Source organism: Bos grunniens, chromosome 25, assembly GCF_055505025.1.
Source record: "Bos grunniens cultivar Pamir isolate PY7600 chromosome 25, Bosgru_T2T1.0, whole genome shotgun sequence".
Lineage (NCBI taxonomy): Eukaryota > Metazoa > Chordata > Mammalia > Artiodactyla > Bovidae > Bos > Bos grunniens.
In genome coordinates, this window is record NC_141189.1 from 32,537,332 (window position 1) to 32,560,469 (window position 23,138).

General features: G+C 48.4%; 1 protein-coding gene across 6 annotated transcripts in view; it reads left to right on the top strand.

The window, feature by feature from the left end:
- LITAF (lipopolysaccharide induced TNF factor) overlaps positions 1–23,138 on the top strand; it is a 36,298-nt gene that overhangs the window by 8,221 nt on the left and 4,939 nt on the right. For 3 of the 6 annotated variants that reach the window (XM_086375742.1, XM_086375744.1, XM_086375743.1), the window contains exons 2-3: positions 18,735–18,959; positions 22,576–22,732. In XM_086375742.1, the coding sequence (XP_086231868.1) occupies positions 18,735–18,959; positions 22,576–22,732 (382 nt within the window). Of the gene's footprint in view, positions 1–1,576; positions 1,676–4,417; positions 4,680–4,714; positions 4,861–18,734; positions 18,960–22,575; positions 22,733–23,138 lie in introns of those variants that run through there. The other 3 variants (XM_086375741.1, XM_086375746.1, XM_086375747.1) reach the window with 3 other exon arrangements.

Sequence of the window (23,138 nt, forward strand, 5' to 3'; positions counted from 1 at the left end):
ATCTGAATTATCCTTGGCAGGAGTTGCAAACTTGGAGGGGGTTTTTCAAGTCGCTTTTGGGCTGCTGGTTAATGAAACAGAACCTGCTTGGGAGGCGGGGGTCCCTCCCTGAAAGATTCGGCCCCGTCCCCACCTCGCCCGGACCAGGCTTATTTTTTGTTTGTTTTATTTTGGTTGTGCAACGTGCGGGGATCTTAGTTCCCTGACCACGGATTGAACCCGCACCCCCTGCAGTGAAATCGTGGAGTCTTAACCATGGGACTGCCAGGAAGTCCCAGGGCTGGACTCTTGATGGTACAAAGGCTCCCATAACCTGGCCCCACCCTCCTGGCCAATCTCTGTCATTTCCCCAGGGAACACGGGTGTGCCTGCCTCTGCATCCACCTCCTATTTCCCTTGCCCGCATCCTTCTCTTGTCTCAGACCTTCCGCTTGCCTTAGAATCTGGGCTCAGTTTCCCCTTTGTGTCTGCTCCCATGTCTTCCCAGACTGATTCACTTTTCCTCCTCAAATGGGTTCCTTCAGGCCAGTGAGGGAGGGCCCATGCAACCCTGCCCACAGTCCCACATCCGTCCTCAGCTTTTAGAACTTCCCGCATGAAAAATAGACCACAGTGCAAAACGCAAAGAGAAGAGTTTTGCTGTGGCCGATAGGATGTTGGTACAGATTTGGGACTGAGATAGAGGAAGCGGTGGTGTGCATGTCTTCTCACCAAAGAGAAGTAATCAGTAACTTGAAAATCTGTCTGCGAACCCTTAGGGAGGGGCCGAAGGCCAGCTGATGGGCATGAAACACCAGTCATGGGACCAAGGACTGATGATGTCATGTCACCCAGAAGTGGGAGGATGTGAGAGACCAACCTGGGAAGGGCAGATATGGGGTTTGCAGAAGAGGCTCTTTGTCCCTATTAAAAAAAAAGTTTATTATATTTTAAATTTAATTTAATTTTAAAGCGTTTAATTATAAGTATGTTATAATTAATACAAATTATAGAGAATAGATCATAGAACTACACATTTATTATGTTATAATTATATTTAACTTAAATAATTTCTTAATTTTTTAACTATATAGTATTGCTGTGGCTCAGTATACAAAAGACCGAGTCTAAGAGTGAAAAGCATTCATCCAGCTACATTCCCCAGTGTACCTCCCTCCTCCTTTTACAGGCAGCCACTGTTATCTGTTTCTCCCCCCACCCCCCCTTTAGGTTGGGTGGTTCGGTGAAAGCGCTGAGTCCTAACCTCTGCACTGCCAGAGAATTTCCGGTTACTGTATTACTTCCTTGTGTACCCATTTGGAGACATTTCATGCCTATTTTATAAGGAAATGTGTATCCTTCTTCCTTGTACACCAGTGATGGCCTGAGACGATAGACACCATTTGGGCTTTTTTTCACGCAGTGATCTGTTAATATTGCAGGGATATCTGTGTTTCCACACATGAAGTTCCTCGTTCAGTCTTGATGGTCGCATGCCATTCCCCTCTGTGGGTGGAGCGTAACTGGTCTACCCAGTTCTCTGCTGGTGGACAATTAGGTGGTTTCTAGCAACAAGGCAGTGGGTTACCTCTGTGTGCTCAGCATTTGTCACTGCCTCAACGCATGGCGTCAGCTCCGATGCACATACCTAGAGGAGGAATCTCTGGGTTAAAGGACTCCTGCGTGTTACATTTTGGTAGGTGCTTCCACGGTGTGAGACTCAGTTTACCTCCCTATCAGGCCTGGGGGAGAGGCCAGCTCTGTGTTCAAACAGTTTGCCCTTTGCTAAAGGTGAAGATGGCAGATGTGGGGTTGAGGAGTTGAGGGGGCTCTCAGGGTTGTGTGCAGACCCCCAAGTCCCTGGGGTCCTTCCATGGAAGGGCTGACCCGGAAGAAGATGGAGGTGCAAGGCTAAGCTAGTGAGGAAGTCCTTCCAGAGAAGGTGCCAGCAGCCTTGGGAGACGAGGACAGTAAATGGGAAGTGGGCTTGGAGGGGTCATGGCCGAGGGTGGAAGGAGATTGGTGGTCCCGGGTGAATCCGAGGACGTGGAAGAGAAGCTCGCAGGCAGAGGGGCTGAGGATGCAGGCTGGGGTAGCGGGGGCTTTTATTTTTACCTTTCTTATTTAAAACATTTATTTATTTATGGCCCTGCCGGGTCTTTGTTGCTGCTTGGGCTTTGTCTAGTTTCAGAGAGCGGGGGCTACTCTCTAGCTGTGGTGTGCGGGCTTCTCATTGCAGTGGCTTCTCTTGTTGAGGAGCCCAGGCTCTTATCCAGCGTGCACGGGCTTCAGCAGTTGTGGCTCCCGGGCTCTAGAGCACAGGATCAGTAGTTGCGGCGCATGGACTTATTTGCTCCATGGCATGTGGGATCTCCCCGGTTTAGGGATCGAACCTGTGTCTCATGCATTGGCAGGTGGATTCTTTACCACCGAGCCACCAGGGAAGCCCTGTTTTTACCTTTTAATGAGGAACAATTTGAACAAGCTTAGAGATTAGGAGGGGCTTCCCAGGTGGTACTTGTGTTAAAGAACCTGCCTGCCAATGCAGGAGACACCGGAGACACGGATTCGATCCCTGGGTCAGGAAGATCCCCTGGAGGAGGGCATGGCAACCCACTCCAATATTCTTGCCTGGAGAACCCCGTGGACAGAGGAGCCTGGTGGATTGCAGTCCATGGGGTCGCAAAAAAATCAGACATGACTGACTAAGCACAAGCAAGCCTGAGATCAGGAGAGGAGCCAGCTGAGAGGGCAGGGCTGGCAGAAGGGGTCATTGCTGGAGCAGCGTCCCTGGGATGTGGCAGGGCGTGGTGGGGTGGCCATTCTCGTGGGCTTTAAGTAGAGGTTGAGCCCGGAGAAGAGTTCCTGCTGAGCTGAGGGTGGGCGGACAGATGCCTGGGAGCTAGGGTGGGAGGTTGAGGGGCTCAGGTCCCTGCTGGGGGGCACTGCTGTGGGAGTGGGAGAGACCCTTTGGGAGTCCGCAGGGCTGGTGGGAATTGGGCAACCCAGCTAGGAGTGGACAGGTTTGTTTGCTCTGCCTACTGTAAGAGATTACAAGCCTAGTAGCTGAAATAACATGTTTCTTATCATACAGTCTGGAGGTCAGGAGTCCGCAATGGGTGTCACTGGGTGAGACTCCAGGCGCTGTTCTCCTGGAGGCTCTCGGCAAAAGAGAATCTATCTCCTGGTCCTTTCTAGCTTCTTTATTTTGTTGTTCGGTCGCTCAGTCGTGTCTGACTCTTTGGTACCCCATGGACTACAGCACACCAGGCTCACTTGTCCTTCATTATTACCCGGAATTTTCTCAAATGTATGTCCATTGAGTTGGTGATGCCATCCAACCATCTCATCCTCTTTCGTCCCCTTCTCCTCCTGCCCTCAATCTTTCCCAGCATCAGGGTCTTTTCCAATGAGTCAGCTCTTCACATTAGGTGGCCAGAGTATTGGAACTTCAGCTTCAGCATCAGTCCTTCCAATGAATATTCAGGACTGATTTCCTTTAGGATGGACTGGTTTGATCTTCTGTCCAAGGGACTCTCAAGAGTCTCCTCCAGCACTGGTGTTCAAAAGCATCAGTTCTTCTGTTCTCAGCCTTCTTCTTTATGGTCCACCTCTCACATCCGCACATGACTACTGGAAAAACCAACTAACAAACACCTATGTATCTTGGTCCATGGCTCCCTGAGCCTATTTCAAAGCCAATAGGGCCTTTTCTATCTTTGAGGCCCTCCTGCCTCCATCTTCTAAGGACCATTGTGGTTGTCTTGGGGCCACTTGAATCATCTCTTCCTCTCAAGGGCCTTAACCTCATGACAGCTGCAAAGTCCCTTTTGCCATTTAAGGCAACGTGTTCTGGAACTTCCCTGACCGTCCTGTGGTTAAGACTTCGTCTTTCAATTCAGGAGGTGCAAGTTTGATCCCTGGATGGGGAGCTAAGATCCCACATGTCTCCAGGCCAAAACCCAAAACATAAAACAGAAACTGTAAAAAAAAAAAAAAAAGAAACTATATTGGATGGCATCCCCGACTCAATGGACGTGAGTTTGAGCAAGCTCTGGGAGATGGTGAAGGTCAGGGAAGCCTGGCATGCTGCAGTCCATGGGGTTGCAAAGAGTGGGACATGTCTTAAGTGACTGAACAACATATTGTATCAAAGTAAATAAAAACTTTAAAAAAAAAGTCGACATTTAAAAAAAAATCTTTAAAAGATAAAAATAAGTATTAACAAAAAAAAAGAACCACATATTCTGGGAATTGAAAGTGAAAGTGTGAGTTGCTCAGTCATGTCCAACTCTAGGACCCCATGGACTGTAGCCCACCAGGCTCCTCTGCCCATGGAATTTTCCAGGCAAAAATACTGGAGTGGGTTGCCATTCCCTTCTCCAGGAGATCTTCCCGACCCAGGGACTGAACCCAGGTCTCCTGCATTGCAGGTGGATTCTTTGTCGTCTGAGCTGCCAGGAATGAGCCTTCTGTGATGAGGATGTGGACAACTTTAGAGGGCGTTACTCTGTCTCCCCAGTGCGGGTGAGGGTGGGAGGAGCCAACTCTAGGCGGTTTGGACAAACAAGTAAAGGCGTGAAGGTAGTGGCCTGAGAAGGGGCGAGTGTGGTGTCAAGGGATCTGCGTTCTGCCTTCTGCCGGTCTGTGTCGCTGCGAGCAAGCAACCTCCCCCTCCTTGGACTTGATTCCGCCTCCCTGTAAGTAGTTAAATCTAATGCTTTTGTAATGACGCAAGTGCCCAGTGTTCTGAGCACATGCAACCCTGTGAAGGTGGGGGTCCGATTATAATTCCATTTTCCTGATGAAGAGACCGAGGCATGGAGAAATGAAACACATTCAGACTGCCTAGAAGTGACAAGAGCTGCATTTTGAACTGAGGTTGTATGCTTCTTTCTTTCTTTCTTTCTGGCTGTGCTGGGTCTTTGTTTGCTACTCGGGCTTTTCTCTAGTTGTGGGGAGCAGGGGCTACTCTAGGGGCATGGGCTCAGTAGTTGTGCTCCCGGGCTGTAGACACAGGCTAAGAAGTTGCAGCACATGGGTTTAGTTGTTCCACTCGAGGGATCTTCCTGGACCAGGGATCGAACCCATGTCTCCTGCATTTGGTAGGTGAATTCTTTACCACCGAGCCACCAGAGAAGCCCTCCAGGTTTTTGCTCTTAAATATTTGACTTGTCTTAAAAATCCTATCATCAAAAAAAAAAAAAATTCTATGGTCTTAACTTTCTTTGGGCCCTTTCTGTTCCCCTCTATGTGCCCGCACCTGCTCACATTCTTCCATGTCTTCTCTTTTCCCCAGATCATTGTTGGGTATGCAGGCTGTGGTCCACGTCAATCCCTCTGACCTCTTAGAGATGGGTGGTACCCAGCCATGCTTGTAAATAACAGGACCCTCACAGGTGTTTCTGAAAACCCCACACACGGCGGTATCAGGTACCAGGCACACACATCCCACCTCTAACGTCTCTGAGCTCAGTGGCAACGCTTCTCCACCAGGTCAGGTCCTGATTGGAGTCGGCGATCAAGCCCGCGTGTCTTCTGCAATTGCCCAGGGAGAATTTACTCAGCATCAGGAATCACCTCTCTGTCCTCCGTCTCCTTTATTTTTGAACCCTGCTTGCCTGTCGGTCATTTCACCAGAAAGGATTGGAGCTGGGAAGGAAGAAAATCACCCAAGGCTCCTTAAAGCCCCTAGTTTCTGCCGAGCTCCCCCCTCCCATCCTTGCTGGTTCTGAAGCACTGAGGGTGGAGGTGCCTGCAGAAGAGTGAACTCTCTCCCCCTTCTTCCTGTCCACGCACGTCAGCAGCAGTTGCTGACGTTCATGGTGTCTCAGGGTAGAAGGTCATTAGAGTCTCTGCATTTTCTTGACACCCATGATGAAAGACTGTCATTTCTGGAGAATGCATGACGCACCATCTGGGTTAGATGAAGTGGCTTCGGAGCCACACCAGGGACCAGGTGATGAATGTGGAGTGATAGGTATTACTGAGTTTGGGCTGGTGGTATCGAGGCGCCTGTTCGGAGTCCAGATCTTGGATGGATGGTGGAGCTGAGGGAAGCACCCCCTCCTCACTCTCTTCTGAAATCCCAACCAGAACTGGGAGTGGTTGTTGACAGAATCCATGTGCACCCCTTCACCAGAGCCCCAAGATGAAACTTAACATTGAAGAGAAAAAAATCAACTAATCTTGAAGTTTGGAGGGTGTGGCTTTTTTTTTTTTCTTTCTGTTTTTATCTTGTTGGTGTTTGCTTCCCTTTTCAAGTTCTTTCTGCCCACATCTTGATCTTGTGCCTTGACATCGCAGGGTGCCCTGTTGAGAAGAAGTATCACTCTCTCCAAAGAACTCTGGAGGAAACAAAGGATTCCAGACCAGTTAAGCGATTCCAGTTCTGGAGCATATTTGCTGATGCTCAGATCAGATCTGGCCATCACGCTACCTTGAACTGAACTGTGAGGGCCATCTATTACTGAGGTCTGTTGTTAGTGATATCTTCCTATCTATCGTTGTTCAGTCACCTAGTCCTGTCTGACTCTTTGCAACCCCGTGGACTGCAGCCTGCCAGGCTCCCCGTCCTTCACTATCTCTCGGAGTTTGTGCAAATGCATGTCCGTTGAGTCAGCGATGCTATCTAAACATCTCATCCTTTGCCGCCCCCTTCTTTTGCCTTCACTCTCTCCCAGCAGCAGAATCTTTTAACATCTTTCTATTTAAAAAGCTTTATTTTGGTTAGATTCTAAGTTGAAGCTCTTAAGGTTAAGTTCCTTCCATTTATGTTTACTTCCAAATCTGGATGCCATCCAAGATGGATTTTGGTGTCCTTCTTATGCATAGGTATCATCTCCAAATATATGTGGGAATATCGGGGTGACCAACTTGTTCTGGTTTGCCTGGGACTTTCCCAGTTTAAGTACCAAAGCTCCTGTATCCGGGGAAACTGCTCCATCCTGGGTGAACTGGGACAGTGGGTCACCCTGTGAAGTACCCATCATGTTTTGAGCTTAGTTCTGAGCGCTGGGGATGCAGATGTTAATAAATTTCAATCCCTGTGACCAGTAGAACAGAGCAATATGTGTAATGACAGCTAGCACTTGCTAAGGGCATGCGTGTCTCTCATTGCCCTGTGTCCCTGTCACAAGTGGATTCATTTAATCCTCCTAAGAGCCTCGTGAGGAAGAAACTGTGAGTATGCCCATTTCACAGATGGGAAAACTGAGGCACCAAAGTCATGCTCCAGGGAACTCAAAAGCGACTGACCACAGGCCATCTGGCTTCAGACCATGCACCACTGATTTCTGCACCGTGTAGAGAGGTTTGGGAGGAATTAGTTCTTCCCTGGGAAGGCCAGAGATTGCCTCTTGGAGGAGGTGACAGGTGAGCAAGGATATGATGGGTGAGAGGGATTTGCAGACCTGTGGGGAAGAAAGGAAACCGGCAGGCGGGTGAGAGGGGGCAAAGAGGAAAGAGCTGGGCTCGTTTGGGGCCATCCAAGCAAGGCTGCAGACACGTCAAAGATTTGCATCCGTGGTGGGAGGTGAAGTGAGAGGGGCAGGGTGCGGAGTAGCGGTGCAGTGTGTCCTGAGAACCCCTGGGCGACCCAGGACCTTTGGTCACCTTAACTAGGGGGCACATTGGCAGCTCTCTGAAAGACCCCAGTGGTCTCTCTTAAGTAAATGAGCCACTGGATGGCTGAACTAAGGCCAATGGATTGGAGCTTAAATTACAGTCCTTGGCTTGTAATATGGAGACTGTAGAGATTTCTAGCACTGCCTCTTTTCTTTCTTTTCACTTTTTTTTTTAGTTTTTTGCTTCATGGCTTGTGGGATCCTAGTTCTCTGATCAGGGATGGAACCCATGCTCCCTGCATTGGAAGCACCACATTCTAACCAGTGGGCTGCCAGGAAATTCTGCTAGCACTGCCTTTTCTTTTTTTTTTAAGTTGTTGTTGTTCCTCACGTTCACCAGACATTAAAATTCACCATCTGAACGTGTACAGTTCAGCGGCATGCAGTCCATTCACAGCGCTGTGCAACCATCCCAGCTCCAGAACATTTTCATCACCCTCAAAAGAAACCCTGTACCGGTTCCCTCCCAGCACCCTCACCCTGCACCCCCAACCCCTGCACCCCTAGTTGGTTTTCTGTCTGGATTTACCTATCCTGGACATTTTGTATAAATGGATGGAATCACACAATGATTTCGAGTCTGACTTCTCTCAAAGTCATGTTTTTGAGGTTCACCCCAGCGATGTTTTGGAACTGCCGTTATCAGTGACCGAGCTGGTCGGCTGACCATCTCTAGGCTTCCTAAAAGTCCAGCCCCTGCTTCTGAATTTAGGATTCCAGGCAAACACTGCCAGGCTGGGCCCCCATGCCCTTCACTGAGCACCTGTACAATCACAGACAGAGTAAGTTGACTCCCAGAGCTTGAGTGAGCTCCACTGAGGTGTTTCGGGGAATTCTGTTTAGGCCAAGTATTTTTAGGAAAAAAATCTGGTGCTGAAAGTGACTTGGAGTTTATTCTTGCGTCTTGAGGTTTCAGGATCAATTCATTAATCACAGCTCAAAGAGAGAAGATGGCTGTGCCCGTCGGCATGGCTTCTCTCCAGGATTTTGAGGGCTTTTTCCTCCTGTCTTTCAACAGAGGGGATATTAAAAAGCCCAATCTGAGACTCAGATGACGTGGCGTTTGCTCTTTCTTCCCTGGGAGCTGCAGCAGGCGGTAGAGGTATCCCATCTCCACACGGTTTTTTAAACAGACGTGGAATCTCACAGGACCTCCCTGCTGGCCCAGTGGTTAAGACTCCGTGCCCTCACTGCAGGTGGTATGGGTTCGATCCCTGGCCGGGGAGCTAAGATCCCATATGCTGCATGGCACAGCCAAAAAATAAAAATTAAACAGATATGGCATCTCAGAATTCTGAGATCACCTCTTCATTGCTGCTGCTCTAAGTCTCTTCAGTCATGTCCAACTCTTTGGGACCCCATGGGTCATAGCCCGCCAGGCTTCTCTGTTCATGGGATTCTCCAGGCAAAAATAGTCGAGTGGGTTTCCATTCCCTCCTCCACAGGATATTCCTGACCCAGGGATCGAACCTGCGTTTCCTGCATTGCAGGCGGATTCTTAACTGCTGAGCCACCGGGGAAGCCCGAAAGTGAAAGTGAAAATCGCTGAATCATATCTGACTGTTTGCGACTCCATGGACTATACAGTCCATGGAATTCTCCAGGCCAGAATACTGGAGTGGGTAGCTGTTCCCTTCTCCAGGGATCTTCCCAACCCAGGGATTGAACCCAGGTCTCCTGCATTGCAGGTGGATTCTTTACCGGCTGAGCCACCAGGGAATCCCCATTGCTTGGCTCCTCCAAAAAGAGCAGGAATTGCTCTGTGGATATCTACCGTAAGTTGATCAGTGACTCCTGGACCCCTGATCATCATTAAAGAAGCAGATCATTTTGAATTGAAAGTCCTCAGTGACAAAATTAGTTGGGAGTCCTTAATTTGTTGCTGTTGTTCAGTCACTTAAGTCATGTCCGACTCTTTGCGACATTATAGACTGTAGCCCGCCAGGCTCTTCTGTCCAGGGGCTTTTCCAGGCAAGAATACTGGAGTGGGTTGCCATTTCTTCCTCCAGGAGATCTTCCCCGCTCAAAAATCAAACCCATGTCTCCAGCGTCTCCTGCATTGACAGGTGGATTCTTTACCAACTGCGCCACCTGGGAAGCCCCGGAGTCCATAAATGGGCAGGTGTATTTTAGAATCTTGTCTTGGGTATGTGGTGTGAAAGTCTAGAAATTAATCTTCAGAAGTGTGAGGGAGGTAGAGAAAAAAAGAGGTGACCTGTCACCTTGGGTTCAATTGATTTTCCTTTCACATTTCTTTGAAGGGTAAATTGTGTGAAATGAGTTGCTGATTGTGTCTGGATCTCCCAGCCTGGGAGGTATTTTGGTGAGTTTTAAAGAGCTCCAGAGTCCAAGGGGGCATGGATTTTAACCCCAACCCTGCCGTTTCGTCTGTGTGACTTTGGACAAGATTCTCAGCCTCTCTGGGTGCCCAGTTTTTTCATTTGTATTGAAGTCTATTTTGTCTGATAATGAGTATTGCTGGTCCAACTTTCTTTTGATTTCCATTTGCATGGAATACCTTCTCCCATCCTCTTACTTTTCATCTGTAAGCGTCTCTAGGTCTGCGGTAGGTCTCTTTTAGACAGCGTATATATGGGTCTTGTTTTTATATCCATCCCACCAGTCTCTTTTGGTTGGTGCATTTAATCCATTTACATTTAAGGTGATGATCGACATGTATGATCCTATTACCATTTTCTTAAGTGTTTTGGGTTTATTTTTTGTAGGTTTTTTCCTTCTCTTGTGTTGCTTGCCTAGAGAAGTTCCTTTAGTTTTTGTTGTAAAGCTGGTTTGTTGGTGCTAAACTCTCTTAACTTTTGCTTGTCTGTAAAGCTTTTGATTTCTCCATCAACTCTGAACGAGAGTTGCTGAGTAGAGTATTCTTGGTTGTAATTTATTTTCTTTCATCACTTTAAATATTTCGTGCCATTCGCTTCTGGTTTGTAGAGTTTCCATTGAGAAAGCAGTTGATAACTATGGGAGTTCCCTTGTATGTTACCTGGTTTTTTCATTTGTATAACAGGTTGATGGTATTGTAATTTTTCATTCCTAACTTACTGTTGTGGGGATGGGATGATGGCAGGTAAGGGTGTGAATTACAGGGCCCCTTGCAGTAAAGTAAGATACCGTTACGGTTCATCTTAATGTAGTTGTGAATCTGGGGTGGTTGGGGTATGAGTAGTAGATACTGCTCAGCCAAGTAGGACCTCTGTATTCAAAGATGTCAAAATAAGGCTGCTTATCTGCAACCCCTGAGCACCCTTTACCTTCTTCCTGGGGTGAGGACCCAGCAGATTCAAGACCAGAGGAGTGACCCGTGTAGGAGGAAGCGGATGCCAGCTAGCCCAGCCCTGCTTGGCCCCTGTACAGCAGCAGGCAGTGTCCCCCAGTCTGATCCCCCCTCACTCCATCTACCTCCCTTTCTCATGGCTCATGAGATTGAAGTTGCAAGAGGGCTGGGCCTGCCTGGAAAAGAACATGCAGATGTCAAGGACCCTAGGACTTGGTCGGTAAAAGGAATGAGTTCGGACAATTGCATTTATGACACCAAGAAAAGAGGGGTCACATATCAGAAGGACTCAATGAATAAATGTGGGTGATTTGGGATACTCAAATATTAACACCTCTTTCCAAATAGTGGGTTCTCAGTGAGGACCCATGGGGAAAAATCAGTTCTTAGGGGAGGGGAGAGGGGGCAAAAAAAATCTTAGATATCACAATGATGTGTGGCCCTCCAAAACTCAACCCTGCCCAACCAAGTCTTATTTCTTAGTATTTAATTTCTCTTGTTAGGTGGAAATTAAATTATATTCAAATTCATTAATTGAATTTGAATATAATTTTTTTTTTTTCCCTTGAGGAAGGGGGAGAGGAAAAGAGCGGAGGCAGCTGTAACGAAAGCAAGGTTGGGAAGTCCTGCTCTGAACTGGGTTCGATGAATGAGCTACTCCCAGACTCATTTCTGTAGGCCCAGGAATAAATAGCGGTATAACCCTCCCTGACCATTTAAGAGAGTAACTTTCACCCACCCAGCAAATCACTGAGACTTGGAACAAGGGATGTTTTCAGTTAGGGACCCCAGACTTCCAATAGGCATATTTGTGGATGAGAAAATGGGGGCCAGGTTGGTGCAGCTGGTCACGGGCCAATTTCCAAGGTCAGGCCTGGTTCTTCTTGCTCCAGGAATGCATCTCTTCGTCCCTCAGAAATGCCTCTTTTTTATACACAGTGGTTGCATTCAGCTACATAACATTCGGCCCCAGTGCAGCGTGGAAAGGCAGGGCCCCTGGTTCAAGAAGTATTTGGAATTTCAGCATGGCGGCCGCATTCAACTGAGCTTGGCAGGCCCTTGTGCCCATAGGGTCCCGTGGGACTACATGGGTCGCGTGCCCGGGAGGCCAGCCCCAGTCACATTTTCCATGTTTAAAAAATGAGTTTGAAATGCCTCTCTCTGGATTTGGAAGGAGCTAAATAAAAGAGTCATTCTGAGATGGTGAGAAGAGAAATCTCCAGCCCTTAACATTTCCCTGATTCCTGTGGGGGCAGGTGGAAGGTGGGTGGAGAGTCCCCTTCAATGTGTCCTTTTAAATGGAGAGTCGAGAAAAGCTACTCTCAGGGGCTTAATAACAAAGTTAAACAACTGGGGAGGGAGGAGGGAGACCCCCTTGTTTGTTCCTTTATTCCCCCCACAAAGCTCCCCGTAACTATGGCAACCTGAGTTCTGCAGAGGCCTATACCCAAGCCACCCGGGGGGCAACCAAAGGATTCTCAAGGCTGTGCTTTTTTTTGTGGCAGAACTGTGGCTTTGCTGTTTTGTTAAACTCAGAGTTGCTTTCCTGTAGTTTCCAGTTTGTCCCACATGAATTTCCAGAATTGTGCTCTGGAGCGATGGAAGTGTTCTCTGGTGGCAGTGGAGGGTGTCTGCATGTGTCCCCATGTGTCTGTCTGTGTCCGAATGTCCGTCTGCCCTTAAGCGTTTCACATTGTGGGGGAGAGGAGGAGCAGATGGAGGCCAGTTGAACAACCACCCATTCTGGAAGGGTGGTTAAGTGGGTGGCTCGGTGGGCCTCCTGATCTTGGGGGAAATCAAATTAAAAAGAAATGGGGGATAGCGAGAGGGGGGCAAAAAAAATGGGGACTCACTGAAGTGGCATTTCCTGGCCTGGGGCCTTGGGGAAGAAAGCAGGCTGTGGAATTTATTTAGAAAGCTTTTGAAGCAGCTGGTTATGTTTTTTTCTTAAAAAAAAAACACACACACACACACACATAACCCATTCTAGGCTGTTGGCTCTTGTTCTTTTCAGAATTATGAGCGTGTTTATGTGGCTATTTGATCCAAAAGCCGCGTTCCCAAGAGACAGTGTCCTAAAGTTCCAGAAAATAGGACGTGACTACAAGGAAGCTGATGACGGCTAATAAAAGGGGGCAAGGGTGGGTGGGTGTTCATTTCCAGAACAGAAACCCAGGGCCTTCCTTCCTTGAGATGTCTTGGAAAGAACCCCGCCTCCCCCCAGCTTTCTCCCTCCTGCATGCTCTGCCTCAACAGCACAGTTCACAGTTCCCGGCTGAGTTTCTTCCGTTTCGGAGGAGAGAGGCAATCACTCAGTCATGTCCAACTCTTTGCTGCCCCATAGACTGTAACCCACCGGGCTCCTCTGTCCATGGAATTTTCCAGGCAAGAATACTGGAGTGGGTTGCCATTTCCTTCTCCAGGGGATCTTCCTGACCCAGGGATTGAACCCAGGTCTCCTGCATCGCAGGCAGAGTCTTTATCGTTTGAGCCACCAGGGAGCCTTTCCCCTTACAAAGCACTCTGCTTGCAATCGTGGCCGACTGTGCTGTTTTAGACTTTCTGGACCCCCCACCCCCACCCCCGAGATGCTTTCTGCCCTTGTGGTGTTTTAAATATGACTCATTTTTCATAATAAGTGGCGCGGGCAGCTCCGGGGGCTGCCTTTCCTGAGACAGGAAGGGACAGTGAGTCTTTGACGGTCAGCACGGATATAAAGTACCTGGAAGCCCCAGGCGACTGTATTCTCCCAGCTGGGTCTCCTCCAGCCCAGTCCACAGATAGGGGCTGCGGGGTGCGGCTGGCGGGGGACAGCCTGGAGGGGACAGCAGCTGACTTCAGAGGTGACCCTGGTAGAGACGTGTCCTGGGGCTGAGGTCTGTGGCCAGCTTCCCCGCCCACTTCTTCTGTTTCTGGGTACCAGAGGAAATTGACACAATTATGAACTTTAACCACTTTTCACAGTCTGTTTCGGTTTTAAACCCTAAACCTGTTTTCGCAGAGATGTCCTGTGGTCCTTCTGGTTAACTCCTCCTGTACGGTAGACCCCCAGCCCCACTCACACATAGGGGCCTTCGGAACTGTGTTTCTTGTTTCTCTTACAGACCTTCTGCTTCCTTTGCCCTGTTTAGGGTGAACCTTTCTTCTAGAACCTTCCTTGGCTCCCATCGCTGTCCCATAGGACCAGAAAGAGAGCCATGTAGGCAATTCAAAATTGTTTGCTACTGCTTCTGCTGCTAAGTCGCTTCAGTCGTGTCCGACTCTGTGCGACCCTATGGACGGCAGCCCACCAGGCTCCCCCTCCCTGGGATTCTCCAGGCAAGAACACTGGAGTGGGTTGCCATTTCCTTCTCCAATGAATGAAAGTGAAAAGTGAAAGTGAAGTCGCTCAGTCATGTCCGAAGCCTAGAGACCCCATGGACTGCAGCCTACTAGGCTCCTCCGCCCATGGGATTTTCCAGGCAAGAGTACTGGAGTGGGTTGCCATTGCCTTCTCCATCAAAATTGTTTAGTAGCTACATTTAAGAATCCACCTGCAGTGTGGGAGATCTGGCTTCAGTCCTTGGGTTGGGAAGGTCCACTGGAGAAGGAAATGGCAACTCACTCTGGTATTCTTGCCTGGAGAATTCCATGGATAGAGGAGCCCGGCGGGCTACAATCTACTGGGTGGCAAAGAGTCGGACATGACTGAGAGCGATGAACAGAACCATATTTTGAAAAGTAAAAAGAAACAGGTGAAATGAACTTTAAAAAGCATGCACGCTAAATCGTGTACGACTGTTTGTGACCCCATGGACTGTAGCCCACCAGGGTCCTCTGTCCATGGGATTTTCCAGGCAAGAATACTGGAGTGGGCTGTCATTTCCTGCTCCAGGGGATCTTCCCGATCAGTGAGCAAACCCAAGTCTCTTGCATGTCCTGCTTTGGCAGGTGGATTCTTTACCACCTGGGGAGCCCAAAATGAACTTTACCAACATATTAATTCTGGCTATCTAAAAATATCATTTTGATGTGAGAAGTGAAGTGAAGTCGCTCAGTCGTGTCCGAGTCTTAGAAACCCTATGGACTGTAGCCTACCAGGCTCCTCTGTCTATGGGATTTTCCAGGCAATAGTATAGATTTTCCAGGCATTTTGATGTGTAGACATATAAAAAAATTATGAATGAGATATATCACATTCAGTTCAGTTCAGTCGCTCAGTCGTGTCCGACTCTTTGCGACCCCATGAATCGCAGCACGCCAGGCCTCCCTGTCCATCACCAAGTCCCGGAGTTCACTCAGACTCACGTCCATCGAGTCAGTGATGCCATCCAGCCATCCCATCCTCTGTCGTCCCCTCCTCCTCCTGCCCCCAATCCCTCCCAGCATCAGAGTCTTTTCCAATGAGTCAACTCTTCACATGAGGTGGCCAAAGTACTGGAGTTTCAGCTTTTATCATCATTCCTTCCAAAGAAATCCCAGGGCTGATCTCCTTCAGAATGGACTGGTTGGATCTCCTTGCAGTCCAAGGGACTCTCAAGAGTCTTCTCCAACACCACAGTTCAAAAGCATCAATTCTTCGGTGCTCAGCCATTAACATTTTTTAAATGTTTTCACATCCAGGGTGTATTTTACATTTACATCACATCCCAAATCGGATGCTAAAATTTTATCAGAAACGTTTGATCTTGATTCAGAGTTCCTTCAGTTTGCTGTTGAAAAAGTAGATTCACATACCCAAGGCATCCCAGACTTACATAAAAGTGTTCTGATGAATGAATCATGTATCCTTTTGTTGTTGTTGTTGTTCTGACTTCGCTGCACAGCTTCTGGGAATCTTAGTTCCCCAACTAGGAATTGAAGCTGGGCCGTCAGCAGTGAAAGTGCAGAGAGTCCTAACTACTGGACTGCCAGGGAGTTCCCTGTATCCTATTTCGATTTTCTTTTTTTAAGGTTTGTTTGTTTTTTGGATGTTCTGGCTCTTTGTTGCTGTGTGCAGGCTTTCTCTAGCTGTGGCGAGCAAGGGCTACTCTTCATGGCGTGCACGGGCTTCTCTTGTGGAGCACAGGCTGTAGGCACGAGGGCTTCAGTAACTGCAGCTCCCAGACTCTAGAGCACAGGCTCAACAGTTGAGGCCCATGGGCCTACTTGCTCCGAGGCATGTGGGATCCTCCCAGATCAGGGATCGAACCTGTTTCTCCTGCGTTGGCAGGCTGATTCTTTACCACCGAGCCTCCAGGGAACACCCCTGCCACCCACCCCACCCCCATATTCTATTTTAAATTTAAATCACTTAAATATAATTTTAGCCATTCTGTTCCTCGGTCACATTTCAAGTGTTCAGCCAGCCTTGTGTGGTTGCTGGCGGCTGTAATGGACAGCCCAGATAGAGACCATTTCCCCCATTCCAGAAAGTTCCCTTAGATAGTCCAGGCTTATAGAATAAAGTCCAAACATCTCCGTGGGACTTTCAAAATTTTCTAGAACCCAGCCCCCACCTGTCTGGCTTTACTGATTGATTTTTCTGCACGTTCATTTTCCCATGCCTCTCTTTCCACTTTGAAAGCCCTTTCATCTCTTCCCCCAGAGAAATCTCTTCTTTCGGGCTGGGCTGAAAAGCAGAGTGTCCTTGAAGGAGTCTCCCCCTTTCCCCGCGGCAGAATGAATGCTTGCCTCTGCTTCCACGGGTTCTAGAAGAAGAGACAGGGTGCGTGGGAAGCAGCACCAGGCCAGCCAAGCCCCCGGCCCGTGGCTCACCGCCCTCAGAACTCAGGGCCTCGTTTCTCCTGAGACAGGTTTGAATGCATCTTCTAACTCAGCCTTAGCCCTGCCCCGCTGGAAAGCAGAACCAGACAAAGGACAGCACTGTGTCCTTCTCCAGCGGCCCCGGGGGCAGCCGAGCATGGGACCGCAGACAGGAACACGCCCCGGGTCCAGGCCATGTAATTCTAGGCAGGCATCAGCTCTGCGGGGAAAAAAAAAGACTTTTCTTGGCCCTCACAAAAGGAAATATGTGCTCTGATTCTCGTTTGTCAAAATGTGAACTGCTTGGTGTGTGTGTGCCTGTGTGTTTACTTTAAAAAAAAAACTATAACATATTGAAGAAGGAAATGGCAGCCCACTCCAGTGTTCTTGCCTGGAGAATCCCAGGGACGGGGGAGCCTGGTAGGCTGTCCATGGGGTTGCAAAAGAGATGGACACGACTTAGTGACTAAAACAACAGCAACAACATACCATATTAAAGAATATTTTTCCTATTACTTAGGCTATCAATTGTAATCAGATATATTAAAAGCTACAAATACTCCCCAGAATAACTTAATGAATGCATGATAAGAAGTAAAATAAAAACCTCTAGCATATATACAGAAAAAGGGCACATAATTGTACAACTCTGCTGCTGCTATGCTGCTAAGTCACTTCAGTCGTGTCCGACTCTGTGCGGCCCCAGAGACGGCAGCCCACTGGGCTCCTCCGTCCCTGGGATTCTCCAGGCAAGAACACTGGAGTGGGTTGCCATTTCCTTCTCCAATGCATGAAAGTGAAAAGTGAAAGTAAAGTCGCTCAGTCGTGCCCCACTCTTAGCGACCCCATGGACTGCAGCCTACCAGGCTCCTCCGTCCATGGGATTCTCCAGGCAAGAGTATTGGAGTGGGTTGCCATTGCCTTCTCCGAATTGTACAACTCTAGTTTTCACAAAGTGGACATTCCTATGTAACCACCCCAGATGAAGAAAGAGAACATGACTAACCCTCTTCCCCTGCTTCTAGGCTCCACTTCCCCTTCCCAAATTAATCACTTTCTTGACTTCTAGCCCCAGGGTTCCTTTCTGGACTTGAGGTATCTAGCATTACATGGTATGCGTTTCTTGGCATCTGGCTTGTTTTGCTCAGTATTCCTTTTGCCATAGTTTGTAGTTGGGTTTTGAAGGCCTTTGTTTTTTCCGTCCCCTGAAACACTGAGTAAAGGTTGCAGCGATTAATGAAAAAAAGCGACAAAAGAAAAAACATTAGATGTGAAAGATTGTGGTTAGGTGATGGTTTCAAGTGTGAAAAAGCTTCTGCTCACATTTGGCTGATGTTTGCCTTGGGGATTTTTTCTCTCTCTCTCTCTTTTTTCCATAATTTAATTTACTTTTGTCTTCGTTGCTGCTCTGGATTTTCTCTAGTTGTGGCGATAGGGAAGGGGCAGTGGGCTACTCTCTAGTCGCGGTACATGGGCTTCTCATTGCAGTGGCTTCTCTTGTTGCAGAGTGCAGGCTCTGGGGCCTGCGGGCTTCAGTAGCTACAGTGCACAAGGTCTAGAGTACAGGTTCAATAGTGGTGCATCGGTTTTGTTGCTCCGAGGCATGTGGGATCTTCCTGTTTTAGGCAGATTCTTTACCACTGAGCCACCAGGGAAGCCCCTCCCCTGGTAAATTTCTAGTTTTGGGTGATTTTTCTCTTGTTATTATCTACCTTTTATTTATTTATTTAAATGAAAATGCAAAGGATGTGCAATACCCAAGGCAATCATTTTTTTTTTTTTTTTTGGTCAGCATGTGGGATCTTAGTTCCCTGACCAGGGATCGAACACGTGCCCCCCGCAGGAGAAGTGCAGAGTCTTAACCCCTAAACCACCAGGGAAGTGCTCTACCTTTTAGCTTTACATAGGGAATCTCTTGTTAAGGTGGTCCTTCCTGGGTCTGGAAGGGCTGATGGTCATTCCTTTTGTGGCTTTTGAACGAGGCTGGATACTGGTCATTTCCTGATCATCTGTTTATCAGGAAGAAAATGAAAGACTGAGGGTGGAAATGAAGAGACTGGACGGGGGCGGGGATGTCCATGGAGTTGCTGATCTGGTGTCTTCTGGTTTTGCTTTAGGTAAAATGTCTGTTCCAGGATCCTACCAGGCGGCCGCTGGGCCCTCCGCGGTGCCGACTGCACCCCCATCCTATGAAGAGACGGTGGCTGTCAACAGTTACTACCCCACACCTCCAGCACCCACGCCTGGGCCGAACACGGGGCTCATGACGGGCCCGGATGGGAAGGGGATGAACCCACCTGCCTACTACACCCAGCCAGTGCCTGTCCCCAATGCCAATGCAAGTACGTACGTACAACTTGCTGACCCCCTTCCCTTCTACTGCAGAGGGCACAGGTTCGATCCCTGGTCGGGAAACTAAGATCCCACATGCCACTTGGTGCAGCTAGAAAATAATAGGAATCCACCTGCAATGCAGGAGACCCAGGTTTGATCCCTGGGTCGGGAAGATCCCCTGGAGAAGGGAATGGCAACCCACTCCAGTATTCTTGCCTGGAGAATTCCATGGACAGAGGAGCCTGGTGGGCTTCCATCCATGGGGTCATAGTCAGACATGAGTGACTACCACTTTCACTTTCAAATTGATAAAAATAATTTTTTTTTAAAAGGAGAGCCACCAAAGCGACTCTGCCCGAGTCTAGGCAGTCAGTCCAGCTTTCCCTGTTCTGAAATTTCACATCTAGTCTTGGGTTCCATGTCAGGGAGGCTTTTGGCTTTTCCATAATATAAGGCATGGTTCATGAGCTTTCCCAAGTTGGACATCAGCTAGTCCTCTGGTGTTCATCACAGGGGGATGACCACCTATCCCAGAAAAATGTGGGAATGGGAGCTTGATTTGGGAGGCTCTCGCCCTTGCTGCTGAGGTTTGTCTGGAGAACCCTTGCCCCGAGGCTAGGGGTGGAGTAGGAGAGGGAGAGAATGCAGCCCATCGAGCAATGGGTAGGCTACAGCCCACCCCCAGCTCATCTTGAGTGCAGGCCACTCCCGTACCTTCCAGACTTTCTTCATGACCTTTCCCTTTGTTACTTCCTGCTGCTCAGATGCACTCAGGTATGTTGCTGATTCAGTGTAAGCAGCTCAGAGAGTGGGCCCAGGCATCAGCCTGCCTGGGTTCATCAGCCTCCTTGTGCCTCAGTTTTCCCCATCTGTAAAATGGGGCTCATCAAGTACCTACAACCGGGGACTGTTAAGGTTAAATAAAGCTCTATGAGTAATCCTGGGATAAACATGAACTGTCATTTGGGGGCCTTCGCTGGTGGTCCAGTGGTTAAGACACTGTGCTCCCAGTACAGGGGATTCAGGTTTGATTCCTGGTCAGGGAACTAAGATCGCACATGTTGCGTTGCCAAAAGATAAAAACAGTCGTGCTGAAGTGACTTTGACTACTCCAAATGGAAGATAACAAGGCTTTAGACTATTTTATAGATCCCACTCTGATCAATAAGTAACTCATTCTTGCAGCCTCAAAAAACTTATTAAAATTTACCTTAGTGCTAAATTGTGCTTTAATACTGCTCCTCTGCCAACAAAGGTCCGTCTAGTCAAGGTTTTTCCAGTGGTCATGTATGGATGTGAAAGTTGGACTGTGAAGAAAGCTGAGCGCCGAAGAATTGATGCTTTTGAACTGTGGTGTTGGAGAAGACTCTTGAGAGTCCCTTGGACTGCAAGGAGATCCAACCAGTCCATTCTGAAGGAGATCAGCCCTGGGTGTTCTTTGGAAGGACTGATGCTGAAGCTGAAACTCGAATACTTTGGCCACCTCATGCGAAGAGTTGACTCATTGGAAAAGACTCTGATGCTGGGAGGGATTGGGGGCAGGAGGAGAAGGGGACGACAGAGGATGAGGTGGCTGGATGGCATCACCGACTCGGTGGACATGAGTTTGGGTGAACTCCAGGAGTTGGTGATGGACAAGGAGGCCTGGCGTGCTGTGATTCATGGGTTGGCAGAGAGTCAGACATGACTGAGCAACTGAACTGAACTGTTCCTCTGCCGGGGATGGTGTGTGTGCAGGAGCTTTCTATTAATAGGGCTTTCTAGGAGAAGTAAGTCTGGTTAGCTCTGGGTGGTAATGTCCCCTAACACAAAGATCACAGAAGTGGCATTTCAACAACATAAAAAAGAACAGAAGGAAGTTACTTTGACAGAACTATGAGCTTCAACAACTTGGCCAAAAATCAAAAGAAACACACTAAGCCCTGAGGGCTTCGTGATTTCCATCACCTCTGGTGCTCTTCTGTTGCTTGTGGATGTTGTCCACGTCATTTTCTCTTTTTAGCGTGACGTCACATATCCCTAGCGTGTATCAACATGGTCCTCCGACTTTAAAGAACTGGGTCAGTATTCCCTGGTTTGGTAAGTGCCAGCCTTATCTCTGGACGTTGGAGCTAGTTAAGGAGCCCGTGTGAAATGAAGGCTTGTGTACGGAGGATTCACTGTATACCAGCACGGAATGAGGTTCTTTACCATCTTTGTCCCATTTAATCCCAGCGACGGCTCTTACTGCATTTTTTCAATAACACCTTTATTGAGATAGAATTCCCGTATCATAAAGTTCACTCTCTTAAAGTATACAGTTCAGTGGTTTTAGCATATTCACAGAGCTGTGCAACCGTCAGCACTCATTCCAGAACGTTTCCATCACCCCAGAAAGAAACCCCATTCCCGTTAGCAGTCACCCCCTCAACCCCCCTGCTCCTAACCCCTGGCAACCACTAATCTATGGATGAAGAAAATTGAGGCCAAAACCCATCACATCACTGTTTCTGAAATTACCATGTGCAGACCACCTTCATAGAACCACTCAAAAGCTTAAAAATTGGTTTGGGGACCCTGCCCCAGACCTGCTGAATCAGACCATCTTGAGGGCCGGGCCCAGGAATCTGCATTCTGTTAGCTCCCCACTTGAGTCCAGAGATGGTCGAGTTTGAAGCCTGGTGGAACTGGGCCAAGTCTCCCCAGAAACAGTCCTCCCCACCTCCCCCCTGCAATCTTGTGTGTGGAGGTTTCAAGAGCCCCTCAAATGAAAATTCTGGAAGTCTGCCACTGTTCTCTCTTGTCATCTTTCTCCTCTTAACCCAGTCCCCAATTTGTTTTGGTAAAATACACATAAAATTAATTGCCTGAAGCATTTCAGTGCACGGTTCAGTGGCATTAAGTATGTTCCTATTTTTGTGCAATCCCTACCACCTCACATCTCTGGAACTCTTTACATTTTACAAAACAAACTCTATACCTATTAAATGGTTGCTCTAATCCCTCTTATCCCCCAGCCCTGGCACCCACCATTACACCTTTTTTTTTTTTAATGTGGACCATTTAAAAAACCTTTATTGAATTCGTTACAATATTGCTTCTGTTTTATGTTTTGATTATTTGGCCTCAAGGCATGTGAGATCTTTGCTCCCCGACCAGGGATGGAACCTGCACCCCCTGCATTGAAGGCGAAGTCTTAATCACTGGACTGCCAGGGAAGTCCCCATTCTTTTTATCTCTGTGAATTCGGCTACTCTGGTTGGCTCCTTTATGTGGACTCATACGGTATTGGTCTTTTTGTGACTGGCTTATTTCACTTAGCCTAATGCCCTCAAGGTCCATCCACGTTGTAAAATGGATCAGAACATCCTTCCTTTTTTAAGGCTGAGTAATATTCCACTGAATGAATGGACCACATTTTGTGCATCCAGTCATTCACGGATGGACGTTTGGGTCACTTCTACCTCCTGGTTCTTGAGAACAGTGCTGCCCTGAACACGGACGTGCAGGTATCTGTCGAGACCCTGCCCCTCTTGGTTCACACGTAACGGATGTCTCCCCCGAGACCCTGCCCCTCTTGGTTCGCACGTAACGGAAGTCTCCCTCGTGTCCTGATTGGCCGGTGTGTTCTGTTCCCCTCATCAGTTGCCGTGCAGACCGTCTACGTGCAGCAGCCCATCTCCTTTTATGACCGCCCGGTCCAGATGTGTTGTCCTTCCTGCAACAAGATGATTGTGACGCAGCTGTCATACAATGCAGGCGCCCTCACCTGGCTCTCCTGTGGGAGCCTGTGCCTGCTGGGGTAAGTCTGGGCTCCACTCACACCCTGAGCGCTGCCGAATTCCTCTCCTCCAGGATTTCTTCTCCATTACGGGATGTGCCCTGTAGAATGTTGAGCTCGCCTCTCTGGTCTCTCCCCACTGGATGCCAGTAGCTCCCCTGCCCCCGTTGTTACAACCCAGAAATTGTGCACAGTTGGGGACTCCTGCTCTCGATCCTGTCAGGGCCTAGAGGCTGCTCACCTGTCATTTGTTCTCAGACCGCTCCCTGCGTGTCGCGACAGGCGAGGCAGCCGGGTGCATCTGTGCAGGACGATACCCTTGGGGATTTCTTTTTCTTCTAGAATTTCATGATCTAAGTAATAATGTTTGTTTGATTCGGAGAGAAGCTTTAAACAATGTGTACATTAAAATACTTTATAGTCGTCT